This window comes from Bombus huntii, chromosome 4 (assembly GCF_024542735.1).
Source record: "Bombus huntii isolate Logan2020A chromosome 4, iyBomHunt1.1, whole genome shotgun sequence".
Lineage (NCBI taxonomy): Eukaryota > Metazoa > Arthropoda > Insecta > Hymenoptera > Apidae > Bombus > Bombus huntii.
The window spans coordinates 8,662,541-8,689,894 of NC_066241.1; the positions used below are offsets into that span (position 1 = coordinate 8,662,541).

The window sequence follows — 27,354 nt, forward strand, 5'->3', positions numbered from 1 at the left end:
AAGACATGTATTATAATATCATAGTTAATAAAAACTGAGCGAATTGTATTTTTAAGTGTACACATGCACACGTTAATATATTATATTATGTACTACTTAATAAACGCCAAATGAACACGTCGAACGTATCTTGAGTTACTAGCAAGTGCTTGTTATTAACTCTGTTCTCCATATAAGTAATAATCGTTAATCTCATGCCTTGATTACAATTATTTTATAAATTAAAAAATAAATGAATGTGAAAAATTGAATAAATTTATTCATACATTTTTTAAGTTAATTTTGTTCTTATATAAAAATTATAATTATTACATATCATTTACATTATACAATATTTGCTTTATCATCCAATAAATTTTGTTATCAGTTATTTCGTACGTAAATGAAAATATTACTAACTTACATTTGTCAGTTACAATATGTCATAAAAAATAAAATGTACTTAATCGATCCTGTCGTATTTTTAAAAATGTTTCACGCGTTATTGTTACTTCGTATTATTTAAAAAAAGGAAATAAATATGTGTGAAGAGAAAATTTCTATTTTATATGTTAAATAAATTACTAAAATTTTAAGCTAGAAGAGATGCTAAAGCATCCAAAAATCTTGGTCTTTCTTCGATTTTCAGTCTTATTACTGAAACATAGAATATTAGTATGTATGTAGAAAAATAAATGCTAAAAATGTCATAAGTTATCCTTACTTGTAGAGTCAAAGTAATCTGCTTCTATGTAAGAATTTGTATTTTTCGCTGCTTGCTCAAAGGCTCTTCCAAATAAACTACGATAAATATTAATATTATACATGCAATAATATTAAATCCACTTAAAATATTTCCATAATGGATTTCAATTAATTACTTATAATTACCTTCTTGGTTGATCTTCACACACTGGTGGTATGCCAATCATTATACACATTTTCTCTTCTGCGTCATACACTGAAGAAGCTACAAGTGGCAATTCCGGTGCCCGCCTGTTTTTTGAAGATTCTACATAAGCCTTTAGAGTAAACTGAGCTAACATTATTAATGGATATGGATGCGCAAATATAAGATTGTCAGCACTTCCCTCTGGAATAATTATGTAAAGAAATGAACCAATGTGTTTTATTTCCTTCAATTGTAAAATACTCTGTGCAGTCTTAAAAATAGTTTTAAGCATAAGTTTTGCTTTCTCTATACCACTTTCTAAAATATCTTTTTTTGTACGGGATAAACAGTCCAATGCATCTAAAAAACAACCTTGTGGTAATTTTGTCTTTGACTGAAACATTTAAAAAATCGATGTATTAAAATATACACAAAATTAAACAAACAGAAACATAAGTGTTAGATACTTACAGAAGATTCCATTACAGCAAGCATAGCATAAACTATATCTGAAGCACAATATTTAAACTTGTAACCATATTGCAGAGTAAAACTTGTCCCAATTATAGTATCTACTTTATATTTTCCTGCTAATTTTTCTACCATTTGTTTAAATTCTTGCCTAAGTGCAAGATCCATTGCTGAAAATCGTTGCTTTGATTGCGCTAGTGGCAAACCCATGTCTGCCAATAATCCCTTCAATCGTTGTTCTCCTCGAAGAGACCAAAGTCGTAACGAAACTGCAGTTGGTACTGAGTGTCTTAAACTAGCTTCTACAGTCCAATGGCGATATAACACAAGTAGGAGACTACATTTCTATGTAAGAAAATAAAGTTTGTATTTTATCATACATAAACTTCATAAAATTGAGTTAAAAGGATACTCTTTGTCATAAGTAATTTTAACTGTACTTTGTCGCTGTTCTTGCTTATCAACTTCAGCTCCTTTATGAGTTAATCTAGATACATGGGCTTGAAGGGAACCTTCTTCAAGAACGCTTAACCTTGATTCTACTTTACCAAGAATAGCTTGTTCTGTAGAACCAATTATAGCCCACCAAACCATATCCAAATTATCTTTTGTCATATTCCATGCCATTTCAAATATAAGCATTGCACTCTACAGAAACACAAAATATATTTAAATTCTTATATTCCATATTATAATAATGATATTTATATATTTTTTTGATAACTCATACTGATTTGCTATAGTAACTGTACTGTGTATAATTGAACAAAATAGTTGCTCTTTTCTCAGTCCATTCTCTTCGTTTGGTTCTTCTAATAATATCTTCTTCATTTAACCTTCGCCTTTTTGTCTGAGATCCATTATTTTCTGATTCTTCGTCTGTTTCATTTTCATCAGACTAAATTTACAAAGGAAAATTTCTCCAATTTTTTTATTGTTAAATTAGCTGGTCATATAAAATTGAAACAAATTGCTTACAGAATCATCTCTAAAGACATCATTATATTCTGGAATTTCATCATCTTCATCTGGTTTACCAAGTATACGTACTTGATCTTCTGAATATACATTACATAAATCGTAAGGCCTATGGCTATCAACGATATAAAATATCACAGATTCTGTAGGTTGTAACAGTTCTACTAAGTCTAATGTACCCCCACAATTTATAAAAATAACATTCTTTACCTAAGTAAAAAATAAATATTAATAAGATTTGGCACAAAAATATGATATGTATGAAAATGATATGAAAAATATGATATGTTTTTTAAATTTTTATTACCTCCTCACAATTCTCTTCAAAGGCACGAACCATATCCTGAATACCTTGAATAGGTACAAGGGTATATATCATGTTATCATATTTAAAAAGTTGTTGTAAAATTCTACAGGCACAAATGGCATCAACATCAAAGTTAACCAACAGTAAACACCTCTACAATAAAGAATTAATGTTAGTATCTTATTTCATAACAAATAATCTAATGTATATATAATTATGATAATAATATATAATGTATATTTATTTATAATACATATATAATCACTTTGTCATTCAACAAGTGAATAAAAATTAAAGAAAAAACATAATAATAATTTCAAAATTAACTTAAATAAATTGTACAGTAATTTAAAAATATACTTATAATTTTAAGAAAAGTTGTAACCTATGTAAACATGACAAATTTTATAATCGAAGGGTTCGAAAAATAACTCACATCATGTTTTATTAAGCGGTAAAATCCTCTTTCTAAGTTTTCCACAAACATGATGCAGTGATCTTCGGCATGGGAATATTTTTTATATTCACTGCTCTTTTTATTCTGTTTCACCCATCTCTAGCTTACCGCGAAAACTAAACATAACAGTAGCCAACAGTGTCGTGTTACGATATAGAATACAAGACAATCATAGATACAGAATACAGAATACAAGTCGTCAACAGTTTCATTGTCTAATTTTATTTAAGTATTCTAATTGATTTACAAAATCATAAGATACAATCTGTTGATATATTTGCTAATATCGGAGAATAGTCGAATTTAAACATGATTGGTATACAGAGAATGCCAAAGATGAGCGTCAGCCAAGCATCTTTTAGAATTAAAAATTCTATTGTATATCATCCCTTATCATTATATATTATATTTTTATAGAATTTATTTATATAATTTATTTTCACTGATATGCAACACTTAATATTACAATGGGCTTAAAAATGTCTTTATGTTATTCAAATAGTACATAACGTAGCATATCTAAAGTATACATAACCCATGAAGCAATATTACGGACACATTTGCTCCTGTATGTTTGGGGTCGCTTTAGTTCGTTGGAATACACGTGCTGTTTTCACTTAGATATATCAAAATGGCAGAAAGCGGTAATTATTTTTAATTTTATTCGTATATTATGCTATTTAGTGTTATATTTATTATAATCTACCTCTTAATTTGAGTCAGTATCCTTATCATATATATAAAAATAAGTAGAGATATTTACCTTCTGTTATAAATATCAATTGGAAATTTAGCGGCAAACACGTGTTTTAGTATTTAATAACTGTTTGATTGAAGATATTATTCTAAATGCATATTCCATACATTTATTTTATGTCAAAATTAATTTTCTATTGATGTATAGTTATATCTCAACATAATGTCTATTAGTGCAATAGTGGTAATTTCATAGGTTATAACTCTTATTTTTGTTATTTAGATAAAAACAAGAAGAAAAGCAAAAAGAAGTCTCTTGGAGAGATTCAAGCAACAATGAAATGTCAACTTGAACCTTCAAATGAGATTGTAAAACTGGAATATAAAGATTGGCCTCTTTTATTTAAAGTGTGTAACATAAAATTTAATTCATTTTATGATTTCTAAAGTAATTTCTAACACAGCCGATTCAACGTAAATGTTACTATTTCAGAATTTTGATAAAATGCTTACTCGTACAAAACATTTTACACCCTTAACTAGTGGCTCAACACCATTACATCGTACTTTATCTGAATATATAAAATCTGGATGTATTAATCTTGACAAACCATGTAATCCATCATCACATGAAGTTGTTGCATGGATAAAAAGAATTTTAAAAGTAGAAAAAACTGGTCACTCTGGTACTCTAGATCCAAAAGTATCTGGCTGCTTAATAGTATGTATTGATAGAGCAACTAGATTAGCTAAATCACAGCAATCTGCTGGAAAAGAATATATTGCAGTTTTTAAATTACATTCTGCCCCAGAGAGTCTTCAGAAGGTAAATATATGTTAAATTTAAAATATTTTAAATACAAAACATTGTTATTAATAAAAGAATTATATAGGTAAGTCAAGCATTAGAAAAATTACGTGGTGCACTATTTCAACGACCTCCACTTATATCTGCAGTGAAGCGTCAGCTTCGTGTCAGAACAGTTTATGACAGTTGGTTTATTGACTATGATGAAGAACGTAATATGGGAGTGTTCAGAGTTAGTTGTGAGGCTGGTTCATATATTAGAACTATTTGTGTTCACCTTGGCCTCTTCTTAGGCACTGGTTGTCAAATGCAAGAATTACGTAGAAATCGTTCAGGTGTTCAATCTGAAAATGATGGAATGGTTACTATGCATGATATACTTGATGCTCAATGGTTATATGAAAATCACGGAGATGAGTCTTATTTGAGAAGAGTAATTAAGCCACTAGAAGCTCTTCTAGTAAATCATAAAAGAATTATTGTAAAAGATAGCGCAGTATGTATTTCTTATCTATATGTAAAGACTACCTTTATATGTGATTTTTTTATAATACTACATAATTATATTAATAGGTAAATGCTATTTGTTATGGAGCTAAAATTATGTTACCTGGTATTTTAATGTATGACGATGGCATAGAACTAAATCAAGAAATTGTAATAGTGACTACAAAAGGTGAAGCTATAGCACTTGGTAAGTAATGTATCAAACTAACATGGACAGTACGTTATTTATTACAGTAATTTATGTGTTGATATGTTGATGCGTGATGTGTTGATATCTTTACTTATAAATAAACGTTTCAAAATTATCATTTTTGCATTTTTTTAATTACAGCTATAGCTTTAATGACATCTCCTACAATGACAGCTTGTGATCATGGTGTAGCTGCTAAAATTAAAAGAGTAATCATGGAAAGAGATGCATATCCAAGAAAATGGGGTTTGGGACCAAAAGCTTCCATAAAAAAACGTATGATAATCGAGGGAAAATTAGATAAATATGGAAAACCGAATGAAAACACACCTGCAGACTGGTTAGCAAATTATCCAGATTACTCTACACCTACAATTAAAGTAATTATCATTTTCTTTTCGCATTTTTTTATGTAAATATACCTGGTATAAAAGTTGTACATTTAATAACTCATGGATTTAGACTGAGGCAAATGGAGATACCGATCCTGCATCTAAAAAACGAAAATGGGAAGAAACAGTTTCAGAACCTACAGACGAAGTTACAATAAAAGAAGAGAAGGTTGAAGATTTAGAATTGACATCACCAAAAGAAAAAAAGAAAGATAAAAAGGAAAAGAAAAAGAAAAGAAAAAAGGAAAAAGTAGAATCAGAAGCTGATGAACCCATGGTTACAGAAGGTGCAACTGAGGTAAAATAACTTACATTTAATTTCCATATTTAAAATCTAAAAAAGATTCAAATACTTAATATTATTATTAACAGGAATCGCCAGCAAAAGAAGAAAAAAAGAAGAAGAAAAAGAAGAAAGATAAAGATCAAGATCAAGAAGTAACAGTTTCAAGTTGAAATAATTTTTTAAATATGTCCTTAAAATATAAGTAACATATTAAAATATAAGTACCATAATTTTTTATAAGTACGAGAGAAACGTTATAATACGTCATAAAAAGGAATATAAGTTTCTTAAACAAAGATAATTTTCAAAAAATGTATACATATTTTACAACGTCCAGATTGTAAAAAGAATATCCATCTTCTGCAATATATATAATATATATATATATATACATATACAGACGCATAGATGTAATTCAATTTATTATTAAATTGAAAAAATATTTTATATGTTCTCTAAACTTGTACAGATCGTGATTCAAGTCAGTTACATTTAGTAATCTTTTAGATTATATTAAAGAATTCAGTAATATTACATTATTAATAAGAATAAACGAATTTCACTGTTAGTCAAGTATTATAAATTTTACAAATAATAAAAATGTATATTGATACGATATTTAGTATCAATAAATGTACATAGAATAAGTGAATTACATTTGCAAAGTATTGAGATATATTTTGCAAGTATAAAAAGATCCATTATGATTTATCTACTATAATAGCATTTTTTACGTTATACATTTCATATCGTGCACTAATGCGCAATATTTACATTTTTTATTATGAAGTGCATTCTCGTTTATTATTTCGGTCCTATTCAGATGTTTATATATAACATATTTTATCATACTTTATCAAAAAGCAATAGATTATATGTAATATCCGAGTGGCTGTCATACATTTTGAATAATAGTGTAAAAATCTACTTGTCTATTGTTAGCATTTTTTAATACAAAAATAAGCAGTATAAAAATTTGTATGTATTATATATATCCCTTGAGTGTAAATTATAAACACGTATATTTTAAAAAGATGTATATTTTTTTATAATATTGCAAATGGTATTTTAAGAAATAGTTATTTGAATACAACTGAATCAAGCATAGCTCCCAGGCACTGAACAATGTTCGTAGACATAAGTGTATCCACTTTTTCCTCTAAATGTCGTTTTGGATCTTGTTTACCCACATTTTTTATAGCTAATTGTTCAGGTGTCATTTTTTCTTCATCTTCTAATGCCTACAAGAATAAATTCTCAAGTTAGTATATTTGATGTGAGATTTTAATTTCGGACTTAAAAAATGTGCAATATTATATATTAATACGATACCTTGTTATAATTTTTAGCAAGTTCAAGCATTTCAGATACAATATTTTCATTAAGTTTGCTGTGTTCTGAATATTCAGCAAGTGTAAGACCATCCATCCATGTTTTCTTATGTAAATTTAATAGCATTTTCTGTTCCAGTTCATTTTTACGATAGTTAATGCTAATGCTATAATAATGGCGATTTAAGCCATGAATCAATGCTTGAACTGATGGCTTTTGTAAATGACCTAAATTAGATGTAGTTTGACGGGGTTCTTGTCCTAAAACCTGCAATTTTGCATATAATATCAGCGAATATACATGAATTTAATTAAAATTGAAATTTCCATTTTTAATTTGTTAATTACCATAGTGTTAGGAGTAATTAATCTAAATGCATCGATAACAACTTTTCCTTTCACTGACTGTATAGGATCAATAACAACAGCCACTGCTCTTTCGCTAAGAGCTTCAAATGATTGTTGTGTGTTAATATCTACACCAGAGAGCCAGCATCCAAATCCTGGATGTGAATGATACCATCCTACTACCATCTCTGGCCGACCAGTTTGTTTCAGCATGTCCAACATTTTTGCTTGAAATACTGGGTCAACTGCTTCCACACTGACTCCCTAATATAAATAACATGATAATATTAAATTAAATGTTAGAAAAATATAATTTCAACATGTATTTTAACAAAATATTATACAAAATTTGGATTCTTACTGTTCCTGTTTGAGGCATAGCAAATACATCAATAACACGTACAGTGTAATCATCAACAAATTCACCAAGCATTAAACCCATTACTTCCATAGGTACACCAGCCCGTCCATGCTTAAGCATTTTTAAAAGGGCTAATGACGATATGTACACCTAACAATAATAACATAACAAAAGTGATACATTAACAAATACAAAATATGCTATTAACCTGGCATTACACACATGAACTTTTGAAACAAATGTATCGATATGATGTATTTTTATGGTCTATAATTTCTTGTCGAGATAACTTAAAAAGCAAGAAGTCATAATTATAAAATATCTTATCGTGACTGAAATAAAAATTGTCAATAAAATTAGCAATCAAAGTAAAAAATTGAATAATTTTAATGATTGAGTAAATTCTACCTGCTCTGCAGTATCAACAACTGGAGCATCTGACGGTGGAGGTCCTTGGCTAAGACCTGGCATAGCACCTCCTAGTCTCAATAATCGATCCATGACTATCTATTTTGTATTTTTCGAACAACTCTAAAAACATTGTATAATAATTAATTTGGAATTCGAAATATATAAGATTCTAATCATTAAATTGGCTATAAAATCTAACACAAACCGATTATTAATGAGGTTAACTTTTGTTAACAATATATCCAAGAAGAATTACATTTATTTAGGTTATACAATATTACGTTTATTTACTTACCTATTATATTATATTTTTGATTAAAAATAGTACGATTTATAAATCATCCGTAGTATTAAGCAAACATTCCTTTTATGAACCAATGCATTGACAACTCTCAAATCTGCACACTCATGAGCGCAGTCTGCTGGAGGAACTAGCATTTATACTTATGTAGTATTGTTCATAGATGTTAATGGTAATATTTTGAATTCAACAATAATGACTGATGTTCAAACCGCACCTCGTGCTAAATATGGAGGAGGACCGCTTAATTTAGGTAAATTTTAAATTGCTAAAATTAGTAGTGATTAGTATAAAAATAAATATATATAACTTTTAATTCCACGTATAAACAGATAAGGTTATACATTTAGTTTTTTATACTCCTATTAAAATAAAAATTTGATAAAAATGAATATATTTTCTGAATTATTATATTCATTTCAGGTGCATATCGATGCATTTAATACAAACATGTTTTTCAGGAGATCCTGATGATAAACATTTAAGAAAGGTAGAAAAAGACGTTCTTATACCACAAAGAATGCGAGATAAAGCAAAAACCGAAAAATGTGTTGCGGAAGTTGAACGTAATAATTAATTTTTTTTGTTAATTATTATATGTATTTTTCGACATGTACTATTGTTCCTATATTTAAATTATAGGGTTTTCAGAATGCTGTAAAAATGCTAGTGTTCTTATGACTTTCCAATGTCAAAAGGAAAATGCTGCATTAAAAGACTGTTTATCACAATGGTATAATGATCCAGATTTTAAAGCAGAATGTACACAAGAATATTTAGATGAAAGAAGTGAATACCGGAGAACTGGTATTGCTAAAAGATTAAAAAGCAGCAGATACCAATCATCAACATAAGTTAAACATAATATAATATGAGTTCCAAGCAATGTACATATATATATATATATATATATATAGTAGCATTATTATCTTTATTTGACCAAAATATGAATTGTTTTGCTTAAAAAGAATATAGAAAATATATAGAAAAACAATGGTTCTAGATTTATATATGTATACATTTACAACAATAATAAACATGTTAAATATCAAATCAATATGAATCATCATCTTCCTCTTCTATATCTTTATGTTTAGGATTCCATCTTCGCCACAATAATTCTCTCACAGAAAATTCAGAAAGCAGATCCACATTTAATGAATCAGATGTTTGCAAAGCTGAAGATGGCCACAAAACTTGTGCAAATAATATTTCCTATATTAAAAATAGAATATAGAATATAAAATGTGTTAAATTTACAAATGATATTAAAATAAACATATATAAAATATTGTTACTGAATTACCTTTGCAGTAGTTTCTGATAATCTTTCCAGTCCTAATAAACTATTCCATGTTAATTTATGCATACGTTTATCTTGATCTGTGATTAAGCTATCACTATCCAAAGTGTCTATTATTACAATGTAAGATGCATGATAAAATGGTGGTCCTTGTTTATATAATACTAAAATATTAAAAAATACTCATGTCATAAGATCTATTTGACGAATTATTCAAAATTTATAACTAATAATAAAAAGAGTACAGTACTTACAAAAATCTCCACCATATTTAAGTCCAGGTTTTACTACCCACCCTTTGCTTCGAAAGTAATGATATACAACATACTTTGATATAAAATTTTTATCAGTTTTGCAGAAAATATGCCATGCACTATCAATATCTAATAAATTACCATCAAAGTCTATTAAATTTAAACAACCTAAACCATACAAAAGAAAAAATGTTTCTTCAAATGTAAGATGAAGAGTTTCTTGAATAGGAAAACTTTCACATTCAATTTTAGGTTTAATTTTTTGTAAATAATTTTCAGTTTCTGAGTCACTATCTGGTAAGACAAGTAATTTGTTTTGAACATCTAAATTATTTTCAGTAAAATATATATCATTTTCTTCTAAACTAAAACTTGAAGGAGACTTCTCTTCATTTTCAATGGATCCTTTTTGATTATTATCAATATTGTTACACTGTTTGTTAGATTTGTTTTCTATAATAATCAATGCATCATCCTCTTTTGTGGAATTTGAAATTGTACCATCTACTTCTAACTCTTCATCAGTTTGTTGATTTTTTTTGTGTTTTTCATCTAAATGAGCAGAGTTTGTATCTATTTCAATTATATCTGGGTTATTTTGTTTTGGACTGATTTTCACTGACAATAATTCAACATCATCGTCATTAGGTCTTGTAGAATAACTGTTCATAATAATAATTTCACATTTGTTTTCTTTTGGATTTGTTTGTGTGCTATTAGGTTCCATGCTAAGTTCATTAAATTGTTTTAACCATTCTTGTCTACGAAGCCATTGTCTGTTTCTTATAACTGGAGGAGCTCCATATTGTGTTTTGCCAAATGAAGGAAAGCCACGTGACAAAGAACCTTTTCCAAAAAAGCCCTATATGGATAATAATATTAAATATAGGAAATGGAAATTTATATGGTTACATGTATAGATATTTATTTGTAGATGATGATTACCATAGAATGTATTGCAACAATTTCATTTGGATCAATTATACAAGATCCTAAATCGGTGAGATGAGCAGTATATGTAGTCCATTCATCCTGATTACCTATCACAATAGGAAGTGGTAATTGTTCTGTTAATTTCACACGTCGTTTTTTCTTTGGTTCTCGTAAATTCATTTTGTGATTATATTTGATAATACTAAACTACATAACAATAATCAAACATTTTATATTGCGAGTTTTCTTAAATTTATTATTTTTATAGTATAGGTTAATCTATTCCCCATTTAGAACTCTATGCATAGGTATGTATTACGGCAACACAGATTTTGCTTTGTATTAATAATTTTTTATTAATATCGTAACTTATTACTTAATACGAAGTTTTTAAACTTGTCATCAACGTAACAAAGTGTCTTCCAGTACAGAATTTTCGAATTTGAAACAATAGTTTTTATTCCTCCTTTGCAAAAAAAGACACTACACAGGATAATTAATGTGTTTTTTGTGTTGAATCTAGCATAAAATAAATATATATTTTTTAAAATTACTGTTTATAAAATTTTAAATAAAAAACAGGAAGGGCATTGTGATGCCATCTATCACTTTTATCAGTTAAAATTTTTGCTTGCTGTTAGTGCCATTGACTTATCTTGACGTAGATGGCATCACTATGCACGAAATAGGACGCTTTGCCTTCATTACATATAATTAATTAAGTACGTAAGAAAGGGGAATAATGTTATACAAAGAATATTTCTCAGAGTTAAAGCTTTAATTAGATCCTGAGCGGCTCAGAATTCGCATTGTAAACCGTGATTACATTTTTTAATTTCATTATAAAGAGATTAGTTCCATCATTTCACCGCTAGAGTTTCAATAAATCAGAATACTTTAAAGTAATTTAAAAATCTTGTTAGTTATTCGTTCTATTATACTATCCAATCCCATACTGTCTGCTTTCGGATATCTCTATACACTCTATGCTCTATGCTCTATGCTCCGGTACCAACACTATGAACGAATGTATATTTTGTTTTTTCTTTCAAAACAATGGAAGAAATGTGCGTATAGTTCGGCATTTTAACCGCCAGAAGCGGTAATTTGTGGAACGTACAAAATTTGACTGAATTTCTCCAATGTTTATCAGCGGTCTTCGTACTCATTTCTGTTAATAAACTTTCATTTGAGCTCTCAGAAGTTAAACAATTTTGCCTAGGAACAGAAAAATTTATATTGTTTAATTTTATCACCTGTTGATTGAGCATGATGAAACATTATATATGTATATTTCAGACGCAAATATTTCCAGATTAAATGAGGGGAATGGTATACTTATTAATATATCGCAAATAAATATTTATTTAAGAATGGAGACTGAAATTTCATGAAAGAAATGATCATGAAAAATACTAATTTCTATTGTTGCATGTGGCTCTGGAAATATTGTAACTTTATCCTCAGGGGATTTTACATTTAATAATAAATAAATCAAATATTTAAGTGATTAAATTCAGCTTGTATGTAACCAACATAATTTTGATTTATATTAAATAATGCATGTGGTTTACATTTATATTATATAACTAAATAAAATATTTAAAACATCAAAAATTTATTTGAAATATGTTTGTGAAAATATATTTATAGTATAAATAATTAAGTTATTATAATGAATTGCTTACAATTAAAATAATACTATATGATTATATTTATAGGTACAAAATCTTTAATCTAAAGCTTTTTTATTAAAGTAAAATTGAAATTCAAAAAATGGAATAAAATTAATAAGTAAGCATATTGAAAATTATTAAAAACTAAAAGAAGTTTTTTTCTTTGTAAACAATTGTCATACATTTGTTACATTTATTATCTTAAGGCAATCTCTAACATTTCATTTATATCAACTATCTTTTCCCTTGGCTTCCCTAATGTTTTTCCTCTTTCACATTCTACTTTATCAATTTTTTTCCAATCATTATATAAAACTATGGGTATTCCTTTTTGCTCCAGTATTTTAGATAAACCTATGAAACCTGGTTTATTTTCTGTAATTGATAATTCTTTATTCATTAACATACCAATTTGAAATGCATTTGTCATTGTTGATAATATAACTCCTACAGGACCTGTTCCAGCCCAACCTGCAGTATAAAGTTTATCTTGAACTTTACCTGCTATATTTTTAATACGACCAATTTCTGTGTCAAATGGTATTGATGCATCTATTTGAATAGACTTATAACCAATGCTACGGAATGCTATACCACATTCAATTTCTTCGAATAATCCAGTAGGTACAGCAAATTGTGCTCGTATGTCATTACCTTCAAGTTTATTTATTGATAGTTTAATACTATGTATACTATCCGAACCTAAAAATTCTATGGGACTTCTTAAAAATATTGGATATAATTCTTTTGCCATTGTTCCTGTATTTAAGGATGTTTTTTCTAAATATTCTACCATGAGTTCAGTTAATCTTTTCCGTGGTCTTGCTAAAGTGTTAATTACTTGTTTTACATTTATAAAATCATCTGCACGCCAATAACTCCTACAGCCATCTAATTTTAATATTTCCCTGAGTTCTGCAATTGTAAATGCTGCTTGTAATGGACCTCTTCTTCCTATTAATGATACTTTACGTATTTTACTTTGTGATAATTTTTCCAATGCAAATGATGTTATATCAGTATTCTAAAAAGGCAGACTTATAAATAAATTAAAAATATATTATAAAATACATTTTATGAAAAACTTAAAACATACCTTTAATTTATCTACTGGTGTTAGCAAAATTCTTGCAATATCTATAGCAACATTACCTTGTCCCAACACAACAGCTTCTTCTACATTTAAATTAATATTTAAATTACTATCTGCTGGTACTCCATTATACCAACCAACAAATCGTCGTCCCGATACTACATTATTTAAATTTTCCCCAGGTATATTCAATAGTTTATCCTCTTCTGCACCATATGTCTAAAATATACGCAAGTAATTGTTAATATTAACTATTAAGTTAAATAAGGATAATTGCATTTTTATCATACATACTAATAAAACTGCATGATAAATTTCTTGCAATTCCTTTATAGTAACATCTTTTCCTACATTGACATTTCCTATAAATTGAAAACGTGGGTTAGATGCAGTTTTCTCAAAAGTATGAATAACATTCTTCACTTCTGGATGATCTGGTGCTACACCAAAACGTACTAGACCATATGGTACTGGTAACTTCTCTAATATATCCACTCTTACATTAGCGTTTGTCTGTATCAACATTATATCATTACAATATTATTCTAATATATTGAATGTTATACATACCTTTAATAACTGTTGTGCAGCATAAAATCCTGCTGGCCCTGCACCAATAATACACACTTTTGGTACAATATGTTGAGTTGAAAATAAACGAACATAATTGTAGATTTCACCAAATTTCATAGTAAACACTTGTACTGATCTAAAAAGTTGTATCGTAAAAAATAAAACTATGTTTAATAAATATATTACTATATAACATTTTTTTAAAAAGAGGCAACCACGGATTTTCATTTTGAATCTGATTGTTCTTTTAAATAATATATTTAGAAATTAAAATTAAAATTTAAACATAATTATAAATTTGTTATATTCACACTTCATATTTATATAGGTTCATCACTATGTAATATCAAATTAATTTTCAAATCTTATATTATGGCTATGGAAAGGAAGCATACACTATAAGCAGATATATGTTCATATTTTATTACATAAAAAATTTGATACAACTTTGGTATTTTGTGGAATATGTTGACTTTATGAAATGCTGTTTCAATTTGTATCTTTTTTTAATGTATGTAATATGTAATTAAAATATGTTTTTAGTATCCAATGATTAAGGTGCTCTGCTGAGAAGCACAAATTACATCCTAGAAATGCAAATAATATGAAATATAATATTGTAAGACTATAGTTGGGATACATTAATATAGTTTGTTTTACCTTCATAGAATGCTGATGAAGAAATTATTTCCAAAATAGCTTTCTCTTGTTTTTGAGCTTCAAGAGAAGCAGCATTAATTTCACTTAAGAATTGTAATACTTTAAGATTATAATTATAATGATATAGTGTGATTTTCAATCCTATATCGTCACAAACTGTAACTTTCAATGATTTGAAAGCATAACTTATAAGATAAAGCAGTTCAATACTAAGATGAGTAAGCAATGAATAGCCAAATAAAACTAATGTTGCTCCAATGTCAAGTTTTTGTAATGTATTGTATATTTCTGTGATTATTTTGTGGCTATCATAAATATCCGTATATTGAAAAATTAAAACTTCATGTCTTGGTTCACAAAGCATTTCATTTTTTACTTTTTCTATACTTTCTAGAGAAGGAAATTGTATCTTGAAATTCATTTTAATAAGAATATCATCAACACCATTTTTTATTTTTAAAGCAATTCTGTTACAAAATTTAGAACTACCTATTTTATGAAATACTTTTCCAGAACGAATTTGTAACTTCTCTGGGAACTCAGTAAAGTTGTACTATAAGAAATAAGAGTTTAATTATATTATGAAAAAAATTTATATTCAGAAAGTATAATGTACTAAGAAATGATAAAAAGCAGCTTACATTTATGATTTCATCAGATGATACATGGATCTCAATTTTATTAAAATCATTGCAAAAACTTTCTATTCGACCTATAGGTGCCAAATGTTGTTTTTCACAACGTTCATTGTATGACCCTTGTAATGATTTTTTATGTTGATTGGTGCTGATATAATTAGACGATATAATAGCATTTCCTATGATTTGCCCTATTTCTAATTTTTTTATGTTATACATTTTTATATATCTGTCAGCAACCATACATTGAATTTGTTTTATGTTTTGTAACATTTCAGAATTATCAGAGTTAAATGAAATAATATTATTTGCTATGACTAGGCATTGTCGAAATTTAAAAAATTCACTGCATAGTATAATTCTTTCCATAAATGTACATGGAATATCACATTTATTAAAAATTGCTTGTTTAGGACCATATTCATAATGTTCTCTGAGTTTTTCTAAATAAGGTGAGATAAATGTTGGTCCCTTAAAGTTTGTACATACAACATACATTTCTGAATTTCCTTCTTTGCTCGTTGCTGGCTTTGTTATACTGACATTAGTAAAACAACAAGATAATAGGTAAATCAGGCAAACTGTATTACACTCGAAAATAGTAAAAATTTTTAATAAAAAACTGCCTCCAGTAGATAATAATTGTAAGGCAGCTACAGTTTCACAAAAATGCAAATGTAGTAGAACATTTTCTTGTTCTGCTGGAACATCTGTACAGTCCACACTACCGTCAGCAGTAATTAAGAATATATTACAATGTGATTCTGATAATTTTACAAGTTTATTTAAGTTCTTTAAATTCAAAAGATTTCCAGTATTATCTTCTCCAAAAAACCAATGGTCTAATGTATGTCTTATGAATCTATCATCATCAATCATTATAGATGCTGAATTACCCTCGTAATATGGATTTAAGGTCATAGCAAGCCAGTCCCATTTGATATCAGGAACATTTGTTTTTAACCAATGATTTAAAGATGTAATAAAAGCTCCAGGTGCTTCGCATAAATGGATAGATCTAAAGCATGTATCATTTGCACGAATGTAATCCACTGGTATTAAAGGAAATGACGATACTATTTCATAGAATTTACACCATGCTTGAGTTAAAAGTTCTGGTTGAATATGGGTTCTCAATTGCATGATAACTTTTTGTGCACTGTTTCTTTCTCTTGTATGTAATTGCCATTGATCAATATCATAATTATTTAAACAATTCTTTGTAGCATTCAATTCATTTTTTATCTCTTGTAATTCATCGATTGTCCATGGGCAATCTTTAAACATTGTTGTTGGTTCAGGCAGTGTATAGCATTCATTGTTTACAATAGAAAAATGTTTATTAAATAAATTATTTACATGATCGTTATTTGTAAGTAATACCTGCTGTTTTTCTAAATCATATGCCTTTGCTTCCATTATTAAATCAAGTCATTGATTTAGGCTTATTCATATAATTTTATATAATTGCTTTTAGATAAATTTAAAATATAAAGTAGGAATGTGTACGTGTGCGTATAACAAAATTAGAATTATAAATATGTAATACTTAATCTTTTAAAAAGAATTGATTTTTTTTCGAAGGTTTGAGGTTAAGATTTTCGTATGTAATTGTTTTGGCTGATCTCTTATTTTTGACAGATGCAATTAATCCTCACCTTTTTACAGCATGAAAATGAGTGCAATATTTTATCTAGTTAACAAAATTGACAAAAGAAATTATATTATTTCGTTTCATAAAAGCTATAAAAATACTACACTATAATATTTATACATTGTTAACACTATTTTTACTTCACAGTTTGACGTACTTAATTAATATTTCAAAATAACCACGTATAGATATAATTTATTATATGTTCTATAATATATAACTACATAATTTAAATAACACTTAAGATCAACATAGACTAGTAACGTATGTAAACCTACGTATAAATACTTTATTTCAACGGAAATTGAAACATACGTTATAGCTTATAAGACAACATATAAAATGAAGATAAGGTAAGATTAAACATAAAATTAGATAATTTAATGTAAATATTTTATTAGTACTTTATGAATACTTTGTAAATTTTATTTCATAAATAATATTTTACAATTTTCTCGCATTTTCTCGCACGAAGCGTTACAATATTATTTCAATGTTAAAATTTATTGGTATGATAGAATCGAACTTAAATTTTTAAGTTCAAGATCACTTCAAGATTATAATGTACTATACTTATAGGGCGATGAATTCATCTCGACATCAGTTATAATCCAACCAGATTAAAACTGCACGGTATAATTTGAAAACATACGGCTGACCTTTTAGGCTGATTTTTATATTTATATGTTTATGTGTTTAGTAAATTTTTTAATATATCTTTCCTGTAAAAAATTTGTTGATGCAATGACAGACACCGAACGATGTGAAATATTTGTGTTTTGCTTCTCGCATTTTATATAAAATTACATATATGATAATGTAACATACAAAATATTTTTTAATAATAGTAATTTATTTACATAGCAACGTATATTACAGTTATGTATTGTAACATCAACGGATATACATAAATGATGATGCGAATGATTTTAAGCGAAATACATGTCATGCGATTCTTCATTATTTTAATTGATCAGAAGATACAGGAAATTAACCGATTTCTACGAATTCCAAAATCTTCTGATTAGTTCTAAATGTTGATTAAAATTATTTGGATTTTGCGCGTTTGTCGTCCTGTCACTTTTTCTTGTATCCCAATTTCCGCAATGCCTTCAGATCCACATCGCCATAGTAGTCTTCGCTATGAAATTTATTATTTATAAGTATACTTAAATGCATACTTGAAGTTATAAAAATACTCTTTATATGGTTTAATAGGGAAACAAAATTATAAAAAAGGGAGAAATTAATACGTTAAGTGACTTACAATATGACCTGTTGCAGAATATTGAATTTCACATCTTCGATTATATATCAATGAATTATATCTTTCCATAGATGCATCATAAATATATTTAGTGCATTAGGTAATTACGATAAAGTGTTTGTAGTGTTTAATACATTCACAAAATTCACCATATGAAATTTGTTATAGTTTTAACGAACATGCAAGAGTTAGAATTACAACAATAAATTTCCAAAAAAACAAGCAAACACGAAGAACGTTTACGTGATAGGATGAGAGATTAGGGTTTTGAGAAGCACATAAACCACTTTTTTTTTTACGAATTTTTGTTCCTTTTATTTTACGAATTTTTCACATTACTTAAAAATATACGGACGAGTCTAGCTTACGCAAGCATACTTGACCGAGGCCAAGAGTGTGTGGAGGTAAGCTCGAATTGAGAAAATTTCGAAAAAAGAACTCCTCATCCACTGAACTTTTTCATCGAATTTCCGTTTCTCAGAATCAGATTCAGTGAACATGTTGCGATTTAGACGATACACAGATCGTGATTAACGAGCTTGCCGCCGTTTCCGTTTTAAATCGTATGTCTTACGATAGCGAAGGGGGTGTGAACAGCAAATACGAAGGAGAAACAAAGTGGCTAAATGATGATAAGAGGCAAGAAAGAATGATAGAAGTTATCGATGAGACGATACGATTGTCACTCGAATTATTATCAATTCGAATTTCAATATATAGAATACGCGTCTCAATTTTGATCATCGAGGTGCCTGATGCGGAACGAAGATGGGCAAACATCGAGGATAGATAGACGATATTCGTAGATTTTAATTACTTTTCCACGCGTTGACGGAGGTAAGATCAGTCCTTTAATCATTTCCACCATATTATCCGATGCAATTCCTTGTTTAAATAATTACACGACCGAGAACAAGAACTGTAAAGGAGCATTCAGACGATCAGTATATCGTCAATATTATTGTCAATATTTGAGGTTCTTGACGTTATCGTGCGGAAGAGATCCTCTAGACGATCAATATATACTGTGAATACAATGTTGAGAACCTTAAATATCGACAATGATATTGGCAATAATATTGTTCGGTTGAACGTTTCTTAAAAGCAACGCGTGGAGAATTACTAGCTAATCGCGCGTTGCCATCGCGTCGGCATCGAGGCACACGGATGAACGTCAACGCGAGTGCAGGAATTTGACATTTACTCTCCTCGCTACTCCTCAGTCCTCGGAAGAAACATCTCACGGATTTCTAATCGTGCAATTCCTCCGGGATCCGAGTCAAATCATCGAATACGAAGCTATAACCGGATATACAGAGGTCGGTCGTACGTATGTAGAAAAATTTGGCTCGAATGGGAACGCAAGAAACGAACGTAACCGATTAACACTTTTGGCTCCTGGCGCTATTATATATATTTCGAAATATCGAACATCAGGATCGTTCGTTCGAGATTGTTCTGTTCGGCTAGGTGTGTTTATGTCTGTATACGCGTGTGTCATTGTTTCTGCATATGTGTGGTGTAATAGAAAAGTAGGCGAAGGAGAGTTCTGGTAAGGGTATTTGGAGAATGGTGAAACGTGAAAGAGGTGAAGAAAGGAGGAGAGGAGAGGAGAGGAAAGAAGATGAGAGGGACCAGATGGGGGAATCAAGAGAGGGGAGATAGATTAGAAATTATTCTTGAAGGGGTGCGTTGGGCCTCGCAGGTGCCGATGGGGGCCTTGGTTTGCCTTGAGGAGGCTTCCTGGTCTCGCCTGAATTTTGAATTCCGGCAAGCAGCTCGCTCTTCCTGATGCTCTTTAGATCCAGGTCACCGTAGTAATCCTCACTGTGAAGCAGAACACCGGGAAAAATCCGGGAGTTAGGACATGCATGACGTGCTACCTCGCGTGCAGCCTCGTGTCTTTTTTTTTTTTACAGTTAATCACGTGTACGTGAGAAGGAGTGATTACGCGACCGGATCTGTTTAGTACGCGGTGCGTGCGTGCTTAGAAGACGCGTTGTATAGCCCGTTCCCGAAAATGTGTGTTACGAATACGATATCGAACGAACTTTTGAGCGTCATTTATATGTATATTATCCGTTCAGGTATGGAAAGGTTCCGTAATGGGTATTTATAGCATTACATTTCCCGACAAAGTACATCAAGTAATTTCAATAGAACGATACCATCACAAATTGTAGATATTATATTAATTAATTACATATGTTAGAAACTGTTGTTAATTAACGATATTTATTGTTACCCTGATAATATTCGTCCACCATCGAAACGTACGTTTCATTCAAAATGTTTCGTAGTATTCATTGGGGTAATTAAAAGGTAATACAAACAAAATAGTACATAAAAGTATTTACTGGGTACCTTATGTTTTGTATGTTCATGAATGATACAAGATCGTCGCCTTTATTTTTTCTTCACTAATGTTTACTTGTTTTTCAATGAGCAAATTAACATCTACTTATACCTTTAACACGTTTCGATTATATGGCTTTCACACACGTTATTCCTGTCCCCAAGAACGATTATATAAATATTATGTTACCAACATTTGGGTGGCTGTTACGCAAAACCTATCTACCCGTTATGAGAGCAAGGTGTACCGTGAATATCCGTTTAATTACGTCACTCGAAAAAGGTGAAATATCTTACGAACTTTTAACCATGCGGCTAAGTTTTAAAGACTATAATCACCGTGGGTCTATCTGGTTTATCCAGAATTTGCCTTTACGTAACACCTAGTCGCAAAGCTTCCTGATCTGTTTAAATTTACGTGACAGTCTCCCTTCTTAACTCTTTTTAACGCTATTACTCAAAGCTTGGGGCGACAAAAAGTATACAAGGAAATTTACGATATACTTGTAAAAACAAGGACATTTTTTTCGTTGTTGTAAGCGAAGGAAACTTTGTTAATGACAATCTATTCGTGCAGACATTTGAATATACTATGTTCAGGAATGCATTTTCTCTTATTCCAATAACGTGTTTCATAGCACCATAAATTCCTTCCTGTAACTTTGTCACAAGGTCCCTAACGTATTTGGAAAGTACTCAAGCAATTTATCATAGAATTGAAAATGGAAATTCCCTACTTTTGTTTTTGGCTTCCGTTTAATATCAACTAAATCAAATTACAGAGTTGAAAAATCGAAAAACAAAGATTGTTCTTCCGATTTCATTCCCAAACAAATTAATCGATTAAAACGATTTAGAAAGATGAAAGATTAACAAATGAAGTTATTAACGTTAAACGGTGAACTACACTATAATTAGACTGCGGATATTTATGCAAATTCAAATTTTTATGAAATGAAATCTCAGTAGGAATTTATTTCACCTATTAAATATTATATCGAGTAATTTAAATGAGATATTTTATATATTTTTGCATATTAACTGCATTCACGTAAATTTGTGAACCTCTTTTAAATCTCTCAGAAATGTGTAAACAGTCGCAGTCTAACTATAATAGAAGAAATAATTATACAAGAGATAATTACAATAAAAGGGGAAAATTGACTTACCATCCAGGGACGTCTTCGGGGTCTTCGCAGGCACCGCTGCCATCGGCGTCGCCGATCTTGAAGACAGTTCCGATCGGGCAACCGTATTCCCTAGCGATACCTTCCAGACATATGTAATATTTTCTGCAGTCCTCAGGATGGGCGTGTCTGCTGAAGCTGCCGGATGCTCCGCTCACTTCGCCCGCGGCCGGACACGTGAAACCTCCTGCGACCTCTGTGTAACGCGATAAACGCATAGAGTATGATGTGATGGAAGAGAGAAAGGTGTCGCGTCGCCATAGCTACTTGGTTCGCGATCGTACAGGCCATGAAACACCACCAAGGGCCAAGTGGAAGAAGCCGGTGAATGGCGAAATAAGGCTACGACTTTGAATCGTGCCACGCGAATTAAGAGGATACCGCGCAAGGAAATACAGGATGCGCGTGGGAATAAATCGCCAGGTATCACTGCACGTACCGAACGATGAGCAACGCAACCAACGAATAATATAATATCGTTTCAAGGAGAAACGAGAATCGTCGATAGTTAATTGATTTTCAGTGAAAGTCTTGCAACGTATTTGTATTAGTTCGAAGAGAGTACAGATTCTAATAATTTATAAAGTTTCTTTATGGAAGACGTTAAAATCGAAGGACAGGAAAATTATACGACGATTAAAAACATATCAATCCATGAAAAAGGATTTCCTTGGTGTTTTTCTGGAATTCAGTTAACTCGAAATCACCAAAAAATCTGAATAGGATCAAATCAAATTGACAACAAGAAAGATATCCTTATAAAGACAATTTAAACGACAAAAAAAGGAGTGTTCGATGTAGGATCACGTAAAGAAGTATCGGAACATACCTTCGTTCTTGCATTCAGGTACTTGATCGGCCCACATACAGACTCTGGCTTCACGGTCGTAAGCGAGTCCAGGACTGCACTGGTATCTGGAAGCCTCTCCGTTCCAGCAATTCCAGAATACGTCGCATTTCTTTTCGTCGGCGAAGATACCGTAGAGGCGAGGACAATGCGGCGTGCTAATCGCTGGTTCGAGCTGTGTCCTGTCTCCGCAATCTACGTTGTGGAGGTAGTCGCAATTTTCAGTGAGGAACTTGCTGTCGCTTGCGTCGAAGGCGAGTCCGTTACCGCAAGTTTTCAATTCCGCGACGTTGTTATCGCATTTCCAATATTTGTCGCAGGATATATGATGAGGATAGAAACCAAAATCGTCTGGGCATTTGAACGATTCTTGGGCGGTTGTGCCTGCAGTTGAAAAAATATATTATTATTATTAACGTGAAATCGGAGAAAAGTAGAGAGGATAATCTAATCAATGTGAAAATTTCGCTCGTTTTTTATATAGAGAGCAGTCGCAAGGAATGTCGCTGTAATAGCGAAACAAACAAGGAAATTCTTGTCGTTCCTTGTATTACTCGACCTTGCATTAGGAATGGTTTAGGAAAGTCGTGTTTTACTATACCTATATAGCGGCGAATGTAGAAATATCGATTAATTTTTGAAGCAATCGTAAAGAAGGTTGTTCAAGTAGTAAAACTAACAACGAGCAAATGTCAGTCAAGTTAAAGGCAGTCGCTGTAATTCGAAATACCAAGCCAATTACCGGAGTCAACTTTCAATTGCGTCGATGGTTATAGTACAACTATAAACCAACTATTTATTCCTTTAAATAATCCTAAATTGGATATTTCTGCGTTGAAATCGTCTAATCGTAGCTAAAGTTTTCAAGACGGGAATGATCCGTTGAGAAAAATGTGTTTTGCGGTTACACCCGATATAACGCTTTAATCGTGCCAGGGATCGTGGTAATCGCGTTCAATTTTACCGTTTGCTGGATATTGCTTTCGAGAGAAGATTAAACAATAAAATTGATCGTCGACCGCAAGACGCTAATCCTCATCGTTGTGAGCATCTTCTTCCACTTCCTTCATCTAGCTCTATACCTTCCCTGCGCCCCTCCCTTCACATTTCTAATCGCGTTTCAAGAGGGAAAAGCATGGCAGGGAGATGATAATGTGTATGGATCGTCGACACCGTTTCAGGTATTTATTATCGATGGTAATGCTGCCTTTTTGTCGCGTATTGTCTTCAGGCTAGAAATTACCCCTAATAATCTGTTGTTCTTTTCTCGTGGCATATGATGTCTGAATAACCTAAACGTCTTATGTAAGGACACAAAGTGACTTTCGCCAGGCGCTTTCACTTTGGGGTCTAGAGCCAGACCCAGCAGCAGCCGCAACACCAACACGACTCGTGACTGGGCCCTCCCAGCATCCCGTTCACTCGATTCTCCTCTACACGTTTCCCTTTCGTATGTGTGTGTCCTCTCTCTCTCTCTCTCTCTCTCTCTCTCACGTACACGCATACACTTTTCGTCCTCTGTAATTTTGCCTATACTTACAAGCTCGCGACCCTCTCGATCTCGTGTGCGTTGTATGTTCACTTTCATTTTTCTCGGGACCGATCTGGCTATCAAAAGTCGCGTCTCGAATCCGACAAAGTAGCCCCGTAATCGGAACCGCTCACGATATCGTTGGCCGTAGAACGTATGCACGTTGGTCGTTTTATAAACTTTTTAGCTCTTTGGCCCCCAAGAGTGAATTTTTGTGCTCGATCGCGATGGTAGTGGATGATAAAAAGAAGGGTCAAGATCTGGGCCAAGGTTATCCTGTTGCAGCCAGAGGAACCCAGGGAAGGGGAGGAAAAAAGAATGGAAACGCGTGTCGAGAAGGTTTCTCTTTGCACGGAAATTGAACACGCCTTTCGATCTCGTTTCAACGGTATGTTTCGTTTGGTACACCGAGAAAGTCGATAATAACCGTCTTCGATAACTATTTTCAAATTGTTGGCACGTCGTTTGTACAGTGGGTATTCTCCGATCTACGATCGTACGCGAAGAGCGATAGAGTAAAGGGAAATGCAGAGAAGTTTCTAGATATTTTACTAGTACGCGGTGTTAACGGGAATATTTTGATACGCGATATTGGTTGTACTGGTAGCTTGTACTGGTCAAACGTAGAAATTAGAGTTACTGGGGGTATTTAAAGATTTGCAAGTAGGTTTTTTCCTGGTTATCAATCGCATATTAAATCGACCTGCTTTATATTCTTTATGGTAGATATTCTGTTAAAAAATATGGTAAGATGGATACAGTACTCCAATTTACAGATGAAATTACAGATAAAACACTTTTCAAGCATCGATAAAATTCCAATATTAAACACACGAGGAATAAACTTTTTGTTCGAGAGAAATTCATCGAAAATGAATAAATCTATGTTAATATACCGATCGTGTATAAATTTCAAGATTTACGTTAACAAGATACCGAATTCAAAGAAATATGTTAACGATGCTCGTAAAACATTGAATTAACGATTTCGTACACAGGCTTTTCCGACCATTTCGTTTATTCGTTTCGTGAAACGACAAGTATCGTGTTTATCGTGACAATCGCGACGAAAGAAGAGTGCACTCTCTTCCCGATCCACAGGCATATGTCACACACTTAGGTCCTCCACTTCCGATAAAATGATCGTGATCGTCCTCGAGTAACACTTTCCTCCCCCGTTTCTTTCTCCTCGATAACATTTCCATTTTCTCTATTCTCCACCCTCTTATATCCTCCTGCTCGTATCTCGCGTTTATTTCGGGTACGTACCGGCGATCAGAATGGCAGCTATCACGTAGTACGTCCTCATGGTTACGAATGCGTGTGTCCCGCGTGGTACAGAGATCGGATTACTCTTCTCTCCCGAGTGGCGGTAACAAAATTTGATTATTTATTTAAGAGGGGAAAAAAAAAACTATTATCACAATTTGCGTGCACAGGCTCCACCGCGCAGAGAGAACTCTGTGTTTGCGCCCTGTCGTTCTCCACCTTTATATAAGTCATTGGTCACGTGTTGTTCCTCTTCCACCTCCTTGTAGAACCTCCTTCTCTTCTCCTCGTCACTTCAAGAAGAGGTAACGTCTATACCTCGCCACGTTTCTTCTCTCCCTCTCACGCCCTCTCTTTCTCTTTTTCGCCAACCCGATCTCCCTTTCCTTTTTCCTTTATTCTCCTCCACTGAAAATGCCATCCAAAGACTTAACAGAGGCCCGGTAATAACGTCTGCCACGTTCTTTCTTCCCCGTCCCCTTCTCCCCAGTGCTCATCCGTTTTGCCCCATCCTACTGCCTTAAATGCTAAAATAATTTTTTATCCCCAATATCATCCGTACCTCTACGAATCCGTTCTTTTTCTACTGCTTTACCTTATTTTTCGACTTTTGTTCTTGGCCGTTGTTTGAATACTCGCGGGACCAGTTTCGATCCAGGCTGGTTTTCACGCGAACCGCCTCAAAATTCATTTGGCGATAAAAATCGTGAAGGTTCGCTTTGTTCCATCAGTCGACGAGCATCTAAAAATTTTCTACCAACTGATTACTTTAATTCGATCGTAAGAAATTTTACTTTATAACAGAGAATACAGGAAAATATCTCCAAAGAATTTGGGCTAAGACATTCTATTCTTAAAATATCAACTCTCGAAATAATTCTACGATTATTATATCACACAAATGACAGGATTCGCTAGCGGAATAGCATATTCCATTAAAATATTACATCTAATTCTGTATAACATGCGATCGTCGATAAATATTATCCGCTGATTGATTCTAAGCAGTTACTATTCCGTCTATTGTTATTACACCGATTTGTTCGCACGTATAAGGCGCGTATCTAGCCATCGAAATTCGTCGAACTCCTGCAGGTGCGACTGTTTTCGTACACAGTCAGCGTACTGGTGCGGTCGTACAATATGCAGAATACTGACCGATCGCAACGTGATTATAATAATAATAATCGTAAGGCTGAGGCGACTATTCGATATAAAATAACGGAGAAGGCTGGAAGGGGGCGAAGGTCGAACACGAGCAACGTGACTCACCGTGACACCCAGCTCCCATACGCCACCCTGATCGACATTCCGACAGAGGTTATTCCATAGCAGCCAGTTTAGTTGGTCGTTAGCTTAAAGGTTTGGAGCTTCTGGAAACAGGCTAGTTAACATTTTC

The 27,354-nt window shown here is 31.6% G+C and overlaps 8 protein-coding genes and 1 long non-coding RNA gene across 16 annotated transcripts; 3 read left to right on the forward strand and 6 right to left on the reverse strand.

Moving 5' to 3' along the window:
* Positions 1 to 233: 233 nt before the first annotated feature.
* LOC126864611 (cell division control protein 45 homolog) lies at positions 234 to 3,330 on the reverse strand. Its single transcript, XM_050616122.1, has 9 exons — positions 3,064 to 3,330; positions 2,628 to 2,780; positions 2,321 to 2,530; positions 2,073 to 2,240; positions 1,755 to 1,990; positions 1,343 to 1,679; positions 871 to 1,265; positions 704 to 780; positions 234 to 636 (listed from the first exon to the last, which is right to left on the reverse strand). The coding sequence occupies exons 1-9, from the start codon at positions 3,112 to 3,114 to the stop codon at positions 572 to 574; spliced, it is 1,692 nt and encodes a 563-aa protein (XP_050472079.1). The 5' UTR covers positions 3,115 to 3,330; the 3' UTR covers positions 234 to 571.
* A 278-nt stretch (positions 3,331 to 3,608) lies between these two features.
* On the forward strand, positions 3,609 to 6,579 carry LOC126864612 (H/ACA ribonucleoprotein complex subunit 4). Its single transcript, XM_050616123.1, has 8 exons — positions 3,609 to 3,728; positions 4,064 to 4,188; positions 4,274 to 4,606; positions 4,674 to 5,084; positions 5,162 to 5,282; positions 5,427 to 5,665; positions 5,748 to 5,975; positions 6,050 to 6,579. Exons 1-8 carry the CDS (start codon positions 3,716 to 3,718, stop codon positions 6,131 to 6,133), a joined length of 1,554 nt encoding a protein of 517 aa, XP_050472080.1. The 5' UTR covers positions 3,609 to 3,715; the 3' UTR covers positions 6,134 to 6,579.
* A 406-nt stretch (positions 6,580 to 6,985) lies between these two features.
* Positions 6,986 to 8,858, reverse strand: LOC126864622 (26S proteasome non-ATPase regulatory subunit 14). 2 transcript variants are annotated; one of them, XM_050616147.1, is made up of 6 exons: positions 8,710 to 8,858; positions 8,412 to 8,534; positions 8,004 to 8,153; positions 7,643 to 7,906; positions 7,296 to 7,562; positions 6,986 to 7,204 (listed from the first exon to the last, which is right to left on the reverse strand). In XM_050616147.1, exons 2-6 carry the CDS (start codon positions 8,502 to 8,504, stop codon positions 7,043 to 7,045), a joined length of 936 nt encoding a protein of 311 aa, XP_050472104.1. In that variant the 5' UTR covers positions 8,505 to 8,534; positions 8,710 to 8,858; the 3' UTR covers positions 6,986 to 7,042. The 2 variants fall into 2 exon arrangements, with proteins under 2 accessions (XP_050472104.1, XP_050472105.1); XM_050616148.1 differs by having other exon boundaries at positions 8,620 to 8,750.
* LOC126864631 (COX assembly mitochondrial protein homolog) lies at positions 8,828 to 10,017 on the forward strand. Of its 4 annotated transcripts, XM_050616161.1 has the most exons (4): positions 8,837 to 8,968; positions 9,177 to 9,281; positions 9,358 to 9,602; positions 9,813 to 10,017. In XM_050616161.1, exons 1-3 carry the CDS (start codon positions 8,911 to 8,913, stop codon positions 9,567 to 9,569), a joined length of 375 nt encoding a protein of 124 aa, XP_050472118.1. In that variant the 5' UTR covers positions 8,837 to 8,910; the 3' UTR covers positions 9,570 to 9,602; positions 9,813 to 10,017. The 4 variants fall into 4 exon arrangements, with proteins under 4 accessions (XP_050472119.1, XP_050472118.1, XP_050472117.1 ...); XM_050616162.1 differs by lacking the exon at positions 9,813 to 10,017 and having other exon boundaries at positions 8,828 to 8,968; positions 9,139 to 9,281; positions 9,358 to 9,772; XM_050616160.1 differs by lacking the exon at positions 9,813 to 10,017 and having other exon boundaries at positions 9,358 to 9,772.
* LOC126864616 (tRNA-splicing endonuclease subunit Sen2) lies at positions 9,628 to 11,845 on the reverse strand. 3 transcript variants are annotated; one of them, XM_050616135.1, is made up of 5 exons: positions 11,760 to 11,845; positions 11,218 to 11,312; positions 10,273 to 11,134; positions 10,022 to 10,182; positions 9,628 to 9,930 (listed from the first exon to the last, which is right to left on the reverse strand). In XM_050616135.1, exons 2-5 carry the CDS (start codon positions 11,218 to 11,220, stop codon positions 9,769 to 9,771), a joined length of 1,188 nt encoding a protein of 395 aa, XP_050472092.1. In that variant the 5' UTR covers positions 11,221 to 11,312; positions 11,760 to 11,845; the 3' UTR covers positions 9,628 to 9,768. The 3 variants fall into 3 exon arrangements, with proteins under 3 accessions (XP_050472092.1, XP_050472091.1, XP_050472090.1); XM_050616134.1 differs by having other exon boundaries at positions 11,582 to 11,819; XM_050616133.1 differs by having other exon boundaries at positions 11,218 to 11,819.
* Positions 11,846 to 12,049: 204 nt separating this feature from the next.
* On the forward strand, positions 12,050 to 12,822 carry LOC126864637 (uncharacterized). The gene is made up of 2 exons (XR_007689265.1): positions 12,050 to 12,272; positions 12,505 to 12,822. It is a non-coding gene; the product is annotated as an uncharacterized LOC126864637 (long non-coding RNA).
* A 186-nt stretch (positions 12,823 to 13,008) lies between these two features.
* On the reverse strand, positions 13,009 to 17,793 carry LOC126864615 (NADPH:adrenodoxin oxidoreductase, mitochondrial). The gene is made up of 5 exons (XM_050616132.1): positions 17,504 to 17,793; positions 14,545 to 14,683; positions 14,269 to 14,487; positions 13,978 to 14,193; positions 13,009 to 13,905 (listed from the first exon to the last, which is right to left on the reverse strand). The coding sequence occupies exons 2-5, from the start codon at positions 14,662 to 14,664 to the stop codon at positions 13,078 to 13,080; spliced, it is 1,383 nt and encodes a 460-aa protein (XP_050472089.1). The 5' UTR covers positions 14,665 to 14,683; positions 17,504 to 17,793; the 3' UTR covers positions 13,009 to 13,077.
* On the reverse strand, positions 14,947 to 17,505 carry LOC126864605 (cap-specific mRNA (nucleoside-2'-O-)-methyltransferase 2). Its single transcript, XM_050616113.1, has 3 exons — positions 15,849 to 17,505; positions 15,208 to 15,760; positions 14,947 to 15,134 (listed from the first exon to the last, which is right to left on the reverse strand). Exons 1-3 carry the CDS (start codon positions 17,262 to 17,264, stop codon positions 15,037 to 15,039), a joined length of 2,067 nt encoding a protein of 688 aa, XP_050472070.1. The 5' UTR covers positions 17,265 to 17,505; the 3' UTR covers positions 14,947 to 15,036.
* An 82-nt stretch (positions 17,794 to 17,875) lies between the features above and the next one.
* Positions 17,876 to 26,158, reverse strand: LOC126864626 (protein obstructor-E). Of its 2 annotated transcripts, none has more exons than XM_050616156.1 (4): positions 25,956 to 26,158; positions 23,138 to 23,539; positions 22,291 to 22,504; positions 17,876 to 18,640 (listed from the first exon to the last, which is right to left on the reverse strand). In XM_050616156.1, exons 1-4 carry the CDS (start codon positions 25,993 to 25,995, stop codon positions 18,577 to 18,579), a joined length of 720 nt encoding a protein of 239 aa, XP_050472113.1. In that variant the 5' UTR covers positions 25,996 to 26,158; the 3' UTR covers positions 17,876 to 18,576. The 2 variants fall into 2 exon arrangements, with proteins under 2 accessions (XP_050472113.1, XP_050472112.1); XM_050616155.1 differs by lacking the exon at positions 17,876 to 18,640 and adding an exon at positions 19,054 to 20,593 and having other exon boundaries at positions 25,956 to 26,157.
* Positions 26,159 to 27,354: the final 1,196 nt, after the last annotated feature.